At 38.2% G+C, this 11,055-nt stretch overlaps 1 protein-coding gene across 2 annotated transcripts in view; it reads left to right on the forward strand.

Moving 5' to 3' along the window:
* The window catches only part of LOC126373961 (phosphatidylinositol 3,4,5-trisphosphate 3-phosphatase and dual-specificity protein phosphatase PTEN), a 78,882-nt gene extending 70,101 nt beyond the window's left edge, over positions 1-8,781 (forward strand). The window contains exons 8-9 of one of the 2 annotated variants that reach the window (XR_007567379.1): positions 327-6,100; positions 8,159-8,781. Coding sequence is in view for 1 of the 2 variants with exons in the window: in XM_050020365.1 (XP_049876322.1) it covers positions 327-1,364 (1,038 nt within the window). In the remaining variant the exon portion in view is untranslated. Of the gene's footprint in view, positions 1-326; positions 6,775-8,158 lie in introns of those variants that run through there. The other variant, XM_050020365.1, reaches the window with a different exon arrangement.
* Positions 8,782-11,055: the final 2,274 nt, after the last annotated feature.

Genomic DNA, 11,055 nt, shown 5'->3' on the forward strand with positions numbered 1-11,055 from the left:
GATGTTAACTCAAACGTCTCTTAACTCCGTCCTCAGTTGAGGTGACTTTAAGGAAGACCTCGAACTCAGCTTAAAATCGGTATTCTTAGACGTCGTTTCAACCTTAACTCGAGTTCACTCCAGTAAGGTTGAGTAGAGGCATGACGTCGTTACTATCGTATTATTTTGTTGGCAGTATGATTTGCTCGATTCCAGTGAGTAAAGTCCAATCGAGGACGTAAATGTCAAACAAAAATAGCAAAATGTTCAGAGGCGGAGTCGATCAGAGGACGTTTGAACGTAACATGTTAGGACGGGGTGTGTTGACCCGCGTGGCGCTGCCGCAGGTGGAGCTGGTGGTGCAGAAGCAGCCGGACAGCTCGCGGTTCAGCGCGTGCGCGCGCGCGCCCGCCTCCCCCCCCTCGTCCCCCTCCAGCGACGACGACCACGACAGCCACTGGGACTCCGGTGAGCACTATCCCCTCCCCGCCGCCCGCATGGACGTCGACCACGTCTTCCAGCCCTTCCAGGCGGACCTGCCGGACCTGCCCGACCTGCTGGACTCCCGGAACAAAAAATGCAAGCACCGGGTCCCGCTCGACGGGCCCGGCATCTTCACCCGAGACGGATACATGTTGATAGACAGATCGAGGCCGCAGAAGGACTTTCTGCGCCTCTCCGATCCGCAGGGGCACAAGTGTGACGCGGAAGTAGGTAAATGTACCCGGTTGTCGGATCCTACCGGCTCCCGGAAAGGGAAACATATGGGGACGGTCACCAAGGACGGGTATATGTTAGTGGACGCGACCCCCCGCCAGCCGCACCTCCGACCCGCCGAGCATAAAATAGTGAACGAAGCCACGGGGCTCCTCGCCTCGAACGTCGTCAGCAACGCCGAAGACGACTATATGGAGTTTTCGGCCACCGACGGCCAGATGAAACCCGTCGAAGTAGAGTCGAAAATGTCGACCTTCAACGAGGATTACTACTTGTGTTCCGAAGTCATGTCGAGCGCGAGGAGCGACCCTTGCGACGTGAAAAGCGGACAATTAAACGATATAGATAGTAAATCGTCCGACGACAGTTCGGAAGCGATTCAACTCGACTCGAATTCGAGTCAAGCCAAAACCGATAAATCTGGCAAGAATAAGAAACATTCGTTTTTCAAAAGGGACGATTATAAAAACGATAAGGGTAAAATACCTAAAGTGTCTTCGGATCATACGATATCGGACGATTCGAAGAAAAAGTACACGTTCTTCCAAAAGCGAGACGACGAAGGTACGAAACCTCGGCTCTCTCTCGGAGATATGAGGGCCTCTTGGAGGGAATTTAGCGGCAAATGGTCGGAGAACAGAAAGAAAAAGGACAGAGAAGATTCTTGAGTAGTGTCTTGAGAGAAAGGGACTCTTAACAGGTTAGATGGACTGATGATGAAGTGCCGATAAAAAGTCGCATTAGGACCTGTACAACTCAAAAATCGTTATAAAGTAGGATACACATGTGCGGTTATAATGTTGTAGTTGTTGAGTGAATTCTCGGCTTAGGCCGCTTTTGAGCGGTCTATAACATTACTAGGGGTATTCCTAAGTTTACGTCGAGTGCTAAATCTTTGGAGGACGTTACATATACAGGCCATTTAAAGATAAATGTAATGAGTTTTTCTAAAGAATTTAGATGATGCATATTGGTGCTGATTACAGTAAATACCATCCGAGTTTATTTTAATCTATATCTGTCATTATCTTATCCGCCGAAAAGGAAAGGGACGTGAAATCGACAGGCATAAAATTTATAGAACACATGTCAATTTAAGGCAGAAATTTAAAAAAACCATTGGCCAATATCCCGACAGAATTAAGTTGACAGTACACGTCAAACGGAGTGCATATGAGCGAGATGGCTATTTTATTTGCCCGTTATCCGTCCCTTTTCTATTTGGCGGATAAGAAAACGACAGGTATAAATTAAAATAAAATTAAGTGTGCAGGAATCGGGGCCTATAATGCGATTTTTTTCTTATGTTTGGATTTTGTACCGCAAAATATCCGTTGCATACAGTGTAGACACAATATAATGTTACTAATATAACAAGTACGAGAGAGAGAGCATCATCGTTCTTTCTCACTCACACTCGTGTAACGCGCGTTTTCGAGATACAATAGTGTCTTCAGCACAATACATACAAAATTAATTCTATATCATTTAAATTGTAGTTTTAAATGGTCGTATGTTGTAACGTTCGCCTCATTAGGTTCTATTTAGTTAACGATTTAGATAATGGGTCTTTGTTTGTGTGCAGCCGATATGTTGATTTATAAACGCTGGTGATTTTGATAATAATGGCTCTGACAAATTTTCAAAATATCTCAATTTTTACTATTTAAAAGTCGAACGTGTTACAGAAAGCTTTAATTTGTAATTAAATAAAAGTATCTTGCAAAAAAAGTCGACACGAAAGGGAAATCGACAAATTGGTTATTCACACACACTTCAGTGTGATATATGTTCGGAATTGGGGTAGGCAGAAGTACAGTAATCATGTTGAATTATGTACCCACGCCTCACCGAGCTTTCTATCAGACCAACACTACTGGTACTGTAGTGTTTTCTGCAAATTGTCGGTACATAATGATTTTAACTCTTAACATTTTCGGAAACTTCTACTGAGTTTTAACACAGTGTTACATGGTTCAATAAACTTCGAATGTACGAATAGTCTGCAATTTTTTCAATACTATTTATTAAAATCACCTATTTTCTAAATCAATCAATCGGTGGCAATACAAGACCAACTGGGCTGCAAAGTCCATGTATAATGTATATAAATAGTTTACTTAGATACAGTTATATATTTCGTTAGAGGGGAGGCGAGCTAGACACGTACTTGATCTCTCGAAGCTGATAGCGACATAGGAACACGACGAAATGCCTGTTTTTCGCATCCGGGTCAACCAGAGTGCACGCTATTTACGTAAATACGACATGTATCGCGATGGTTGATGTAAAGAATCAGCGTATGCTGCCTAAAGCGTGTGTAATGTAGAAGCGGTGTACGTGGATTTCTATCGAAGCGGAGCGAAGCGAAGATGTGCTGTATTCGACTCAACCACCGTGGGGGGAGACCGACAGAGCGTCTTCTCTCTCACTCTCTCGCACACTGTGGTTGGTGGATTTGGGATGTCTCCGCTCCGCTCCGCTTCAATAGAAATGCACTCTAAGGCACAGAGTAAAAGGTACTTTCCACGTAAACAGCACGTCATGCGCATCCTATTGTCAACTGGCGATTGCTTGCATCTTCAGAACGGCAACACCGCAAGGCGAACGCATGACGATTCGGAGATGCGACGTTGCCGTTCCGAAGATGCAAGCTATCGACAATTATTGGCGACAGCGTGCGCATTTCATGCGGTTTACGTGGACAGTAGGCCTAAGTAGATAAACACGCAGCGTCTATTGGTCGAAGCTTGCGACATGTATCGCGTCTACTTCAGTAGCGAGCGCTTTACTGCCGGGGCAAATACAGGCATTATGACCTTATAGGTCATTATGATACGTATACGCATGCGGGCTAATTTGCATGACACTAAACCGGCACTAGATGCGAAAGTGTTCAAAGACATGCCTTGAATCTTTGTGATATCCTTGTTAACAGCACAAGCGAATTTAGGCGACTTTCAGTTCATTTGTCATAGTGTTAGGGAAAATTCGACATCAACTATGATAGATATTTTTACTCAGAACGAAAGTTTTTGTAGGATATTTCTGTCTAAAAAAAGTGTCTTCGCTAAGCGTTTTCTTAGGCATACTTCTTAAATGAAAGTTTGGATGTCGAAAGAAATCCTATATTTTAAACAATTATCGAATACGTAGAAATTAGATCTGTTGAAACGTTGAAAGGAACGATTGTTGTGGGTGAACAGGTGTGGTGATATTTTTTTAATAAGAATAGAAAATGACTCTTGAATAAGCTACGGAGAGTAATTTGTGACCTATTCATAACACCGTAATTTTATTTTCGACTGATCTTTCATCACGGTGTATCGTCAAGCGTACTTACATTCTATTTTTATGGGATTTCTTAAATATCTGATTATTTAATTCAAAATTGGAGCCGATTCTAGCTTTTACCAAAAATTTACTTTTACTTTTTTATAAAATTTTCAATTCATTTTGCACTACGTTCGATAACCATATATCAAATCATAAATATTTACGAATCGAAACATTTATTTCAAATGAATATTTTATCTAATATTAAATGAATTTGTGAAAGCCATTCTCAATTTAAATTTTCTTCGACAATTCTAAAAGTAGCTCTATCCCTTTCTTACATTCATTGTATGTGAATGAAGACGCTATTTTTAGAGCTGTTAGACTTAAAAAAAGTTTTGTCTCCTGCAATCGGCGCAATGATCAGCATAATTAAGGAATTCTATTCTCATAGAGTGTATTTAACCAGACGCGTCCCTGGCGTTAGTGGACTATTGAGAGCATACATATTATGTCATTCCCGTTAACCCGTTAATAGACATTCGCTTTCATAGATATTCTTTAATTTCTAGTATCGTGCAATTCTCAAACGGAAAATTAAATCGAAAAAAAAAACTGACTCGAACTCTCTTAGTGAGTTTCCCTAACCACAGATGAGTAAAAAATCGTGTAATTCTGTTAGTCAGTTTTGACTGATGATGAAGAATAATAATAGTATTTATTATAACACTTTATTGCACATACATTCACAAGACATTTACAGGAAAACTCGAAATAATTTAATGATTCTAAATATAAATATACCTTTATAGTTTCAAGCACAGAATAATGTAACTAATAGATTTTCGTGGAATTCTAAGCTTTTTTCTATCGTGTGGGTTGTAAGGTCAACGGCCGACCTCACCCTGGTGTCAGGTTATTCTCACTCGCCATCACACGAGTCAGTCAACAGATTTGTGACACCAAACAAATAATTTGGATTCATTCCAAAGAGGAAGCGAAGTTTATCGACACGAAAAAGATTTTTTTGTAACATCTACTTCTTATGACAATAAAATTTGAGAGAAAGAGCCAAGATATTATCCGGTATTATTAGATCTACCAAAGTACAGAAGGCAGTGTTGTGACGTTCTTTAGTACAGTGATGTATCAGTCCATGGTATAAGAAAACCAGGTATGCTCAAAAATGACAGCTAATATGTCAAGGTTAGCCCAGCTGGCGTCATTCATTCCACTATGCGTTGCCATTTTGTAAAAAAATTAATTACCCACGACCAATGTATGTTGTTTTATATTTACAAGGATATTTTGAACTTTTAGTAAAAGATTTACTTACAGTTTTAATTATTACATTGGTGCTAATTCCTGTAAATACCATCTAATTTTATTTTAAGTTATATCTGTCATTTTCTTATCCGCCGAAAAGGAAAAGGACGGGTAATCGACAAGCATAAAATTTATGGAACACACGTCAATTTTAAGCACAAATCTAAACCAACCGTCTAAAAATTTTACATCCGTCAATAACCCGATACAGTTAAGTAGACAGCACGTCAAACGGATTGCATACCAGCGACGTACCTTTTGATTCGCCCGGGTTATTCATTCATTTACTCATTCTTCCTAAAATTAAGAGCTGTGAATCATCCGTCCCTTTCCTTTTCGACGGATATGAAAATGACGGATATAACTTAAAATAAAATTAGGCGGTGTCTGCAGGAATCGGGGCCATTATATCAGTAATTCACTTAACTTTCAATAATAAAATTTACATCCTTGGAATGTTGGAGATACCAATTTAATGGTAACACATACGTCATTAATGAGCTAGTAATGGCGGCTTGTCATAGGGTTGAGCATACCTGGTTCTCTTATACCATGTATCATTCGAGATTAGGTCAATCGATCCTGTTTTACATACATACTTACACCAGTCTGTGATGTGGGTATAACCACTTGTAATCAGGACTTGTAGACACTGGCAGTGATAGGTATGCTCGCAATAGTCCGCGGCTCCGGGCGCGTGGGCGCGTGGTCCGTGTGGTGACGTGGTGTGGTGTTGCGCAGGCGCGCCGGTGGAGCGCGTGGGCCGCTACCGCCAGCTGTCGCCCGAGCACGCGCCGCACACGTAACTATCCCACCACCGTGTACGCACTCTTGTGAGCTTCACGACCCGCGCTTGGCTGTGTCGACACCATCGATAGGCTGACAGGGACACCATGCTGCTGACATTACCGGACAGGATTTCGATATTTAAGTCCCTAAAGTCATTGTTTAGCTATTGTGTAGGTTTGAAAATCTAATACCGGGTGAGAGCCTTCAGCGCTCCGCATTTGTCCGGCCAAGTAGTTAATGCCATCAGCAAATCTACAATAAGTCACGTCAAAAAAAAAAGTTTCAAAATCCTTATGCCATGTACACAAGGCAACAATTGACGCGCAACGCGTGACAAATAATTACAAGTAAAAGATAAACATACGACTATATTCCCAATTGGGCTGGTTGGTCTCAACGTGATAGTTGGTGACCCGTATTGCAGATATTATGTAGATAAATCATGTGCATTCGACGACTATTTACTAATTATATAAAATATCGAAATACTGTCCATTCCTAAGCCAACCATGCTTCTCACGACTGTTTGATATAATCGCATTATTTTTATTTCAGCTCCTAAACACTGTCTTGTGTCAATATTATGTTTTTCTCTGTGTATAACTCTGCTTTTATCATGTGCATGCTTTAATAAATGTATGTAAGATTGCTGTAAGGCTGATTTCTACTTACAAAGAAAAAAAGAAGGTCTATGCAGCATGCTTACATATTTGTCCCCCTATTTCATTGATTCGTAAAATGACTATAAAGTAACTCTGGGAATATTCTACGTTGTATATAATAGTATCTTGTCATTTCCAGTAACTCATTTTGACTTTATGAACTGATTCCATTTATAGTTGTCACTTTTATAACATTACTGGCCGATTTTTCAATAAAAAGATAAACGCAAAAAAAAAGTTTTTTTTTCATACATAGTGAGATTTTGTTCAGCAACCATTCGTAGAATAAATAAGTCTTCCAAATTTGATTATTTTCATAAAATATTTTGGTATCCATTGACAAATAATTTGCCTGTTTATTGATAAATCAGCCCTAATGAATTAGAAATCACAAGTGGATAATTATAGTCATTTTGCGGTCGCGCACCATGCTAGCAATCTTGTGTGGAGTGTGTTTTGTGTAAATATTGCAATTAAACCACCATGGACAACTGGATGCACTACTATGCTGCTCAAAAAAAATGGATTTGTTTTTTTTTTTAAATTTGAACTTCTATAAATAAACAAAGCTTTAAGCTTATCTCTGAAGGGTTAGGCAGAGGTGTATAGCACATACACCCACTCCTCGTCAGCTATGTTTAACTCCCAGAGGCGACCCTATTGCCATACTTCAATAAAACATTAATTTAATAAAGTTAAAATGTTTCCTTTGTGTGCCTTTACGAATTTAAATTACCGCCAAGACAGTGCAGAAAAAACTATAATTTGACTTTAGGCTCCATTTTAATTATTTGAAAATGTTTAATTTGTCATTGAAACGATAAGTGACTTATCATTTGTACATATTTATTAACATTGAGGTTACTGGTCTATTCCATTTCACCATCCAGCTGTCCATTTCACAGAATTCTCGCAATTTCACGTTTTCCTAACATTTCATCCGCTCTCGCTCGCTTCAACGCATCACACATGCCACATACAGATTTTGTTCTTTATTCAAATTTATAAACGCCTTTTTTATTTTGTTTTAGTATCTGCACGATCAGTGTTGCTATTTGTTTGAGGCGTTTAGAAATTATTTTTTTTTTATTGTGTGTTTGGATATTTTGGGCTCAACAGGTGTGCACTGTTTTCTTGTTGCACTATTTTAAGTAGTTATTACTGCTTTAATTTTTTTCTTTGAAATATCTGAAAAAGCAATTATAATAGTTTTTTTTATAAAAGTTTAAGTAAAAGAAATAAGTTGAAAAAAAAGACTCCCATTGTTTACAATAAGTTTTTGATCATGTTCTAAATTGATCAAAGTAAAATAACTTAAGAGTCCAAAGGTCCAACCACCCAAAGTTTAAAAATAAATCTGTATGTGGCGTAACCCAACGCGAGCTTACATGGGTTTCTTACATTTTCAGGTGAATCTACATACTTGTGATGGTGACGTGGTGGCGTGCACCCCCGCTTTGCTCCACCGGGGCCCTTAACTCACGGCCATATACTAGCGACACTTCGACACAAACAGACAGAAATCCCCAAAAAGCCATGTATATAAAATTGGTTGAGGTACTATGGAGGGAAGGCGTTAGAAAACGTTCCCCAATCCTGAATTTTCGTTATTTTCTTAACTTTGAACTATTGAAAAGAAAAAAGCGAGAATTCTTCTTCATTTTGAATTTGCTGATTTGGAACGCATTCTTGAAACTAACAACTGACTCATTGTAAATGTTTGCATGAATTGTGAATATGTCATCATAACATGCTCCCTTGCTTTTCAGTGATCTATCGGCTGCATATTTCGAAATAACTTACCTTACACACTATATTTAATTTACACTTTCCAATTAGAGAATACTTGAAAATTTTACTGAGTTTTATGATCTTAGTAATAGAGGGGTTAAATTCGTCGTTTCATTGCTATCCGTTGGCGTTTTCTAGCGACGATTTTCAATGATAGCATTGAATGTCAAACAGGTTTCGTTCGAGTAATCTTATTCGCTGGCGATTTCTATCGTAACCCGGTATCAGGTATTTATTTGTGGTATTACTTATATAATATTATTTAGTTTTAGGAGTCATAGACAAGCAAAAGCAAAGGACGAGGTAGTTATAATGACTTTACACAGTCGAGTTTCAACTCGCTTTCAATCCATAGTACCTTTCCCGTATCAGACATGACTTAGTGTGGTCGCTAATGGTGTATGGACCATAGAACTTAGTGTTCGATGTCTCCCGTAGGTATCGTAAGGTCGCGCCAGGACGCGACGGACTTGTGATAAGTGATCAGTGATATGGACTCATGTTGGTGATAAGTGCTCAGTGAGTGATATGTCCAAGGGTGATAGTGATATGTGCACGTTTTGGTTGTACGAGGCTTTGTGTCAAACGGAAAGTCGAGTACCGACAGGCTTGTCTTTCCAAGAATGATATTAAATATAAGTAAATTTAAAAGTTTTTAAATGTCGTAGCAGTTGTATTAGTATGAGCGTTGTAACGCTTTGTAGAATTTGACGTTAATATACAGAAGTTTTTTTTTTAATTATACGGGTGTTTTCAGACTTACCGATATCGGAGCTTTATGTCAATATAAGGAAAGTAGGTATCCTCCTTAAATATCATTGATATAAAGCGTGTTTTCTAAGCTTATGCTAATACCTACATAAGTACGATAGCACCCAAAGAGAAGGGAAAATCTACAGACTTTTGTATGATATTCAACACACTAAAAACTCGTAAAACGAAAATGACATTATACTCTCTACTGGTCACTATCACCAATGAACATAATCCGCGCGTAACAACGTTGCGTTGATCAGGGGGGTTAAAAGGCCACATTGTAGCAAATCACCTGAAAAAGCAATATTGCTATTCGACGTTTCTTGACATTGCGCACTAACTTTTATATGCGCAAATGTAGAATTGCAATATTGCTTTTCAGATTAATTGATTTTATGTGCCCTTTTTAGACCTCTGATCTTTGCACTTGAAGTCGCGGGTCGTCATTTATGGTCACAAGGTATGTTCTACGTAGTTCTTATGACTGAAAGTACATTTTCGGTTTTTCTATAAATTTTCCATTTTGTTAAGCCAATCGGCTAGGCGCACTGTGTTGGTTGTAACGAATTGTTCGAGATTGTTTTTTTGAATATTTTACTGGGCTATGATTATTTGTGTTTTTGGACTTTTGGGATATTTTTTTTACTAGCTTATTGAAAATTTATTGCTCCATAATTTTGAGAACACACAACATTTAAAAATATTTATCGTATCTGTATAAAATAATTTACAACGTCAACAATAATAAATTTTATACATTTTTGAAATGAGAATGCTTTAAAAAATATCTCAAAAATGCAAAAGGCCCGAAAATGTTTGTAAGGAACCGGCCAGTGTCAAATAAATGGTAGTTTGATAACGTGAGGAGTAAATTAGGAAGCTATTGTTTAAAATAGTTTGTTATTATAGATATCAGTTGTATCTGTGGAATTCTGATAGAAAGGCAAAGTTGGTATAAAATAAATGCTATAAATAACTTTATAAAATAAAATGTAACGGAAGATGGGAAAACAAAATAACCATTGTTGAAGTAAATAACGAATAAATTACTTTTTTAAACTTAGCTGAAGAAATATTGCAACTACCTCCAACAAAGCTACATTTTTTCTTTTCATATCATAATAAAAATATAATTCCCGTCTTTCTAAGCATTTTAGACAAATATATTTTGTATCGACGGCCTGTCACTGCGTTGTCATTACTTATAGTAAGTCAATGCTGGACTGTGTTACTGAGGCAACGCTGGGTTACCATGGTAACGCTATGTTACTGAGGTAACTTTGTGTTACTGAGGTGACGCGATGGAGGTGAACAATGATAGGGATTCAATTCCGAGGTGGTGCTTTTCGTCCTCACTGCGATTGTACTTTTAGGAGGTACGTTTTGGTAATCGATGGGAATATGTTAGTTTTGCCCCAATGCTAATGTATTTTAGTCCAATTGTCCATTTAATTTAACGACCCCATCGAAAGAACTTCAAAATTAAAAAAAGAGCATAGGCTTCATAATGTGAAAAATCGATCACCCTTATTTTTGAAAAAAGAAACACGAAATCCTAAATTGGCAAAATTAAAGTGTTGCCAGTTACAATCTAAAAATAAAATAATAATAAAAAATATTATTTATTTCACAAATGTTGTAGTTACATGGTGGCCGAGACTTCCCATTAAGTAATCCTAGGCTACTTGTGGCGGGAATGTCTCGCAATTCCCAAGGGGTAGGTACAGTTTGTGAGATAAAATCTGAAAACAAGTGTATT

Source organism: Pectinophora gossypiella, chromosome 16, assembly GCF_024362695.1.
Source record: "Pectinophora gossypiella chromosome 16, ilPecGoss1.1, whole genome shotgun sequence".
Taxonomy (NCBI): Eukaryota; Metazoa; Arthropoda; class Insecta; order Lepidoptera; family Gelechiidae; genus Pectinophora; species Pectinophora gossypiella.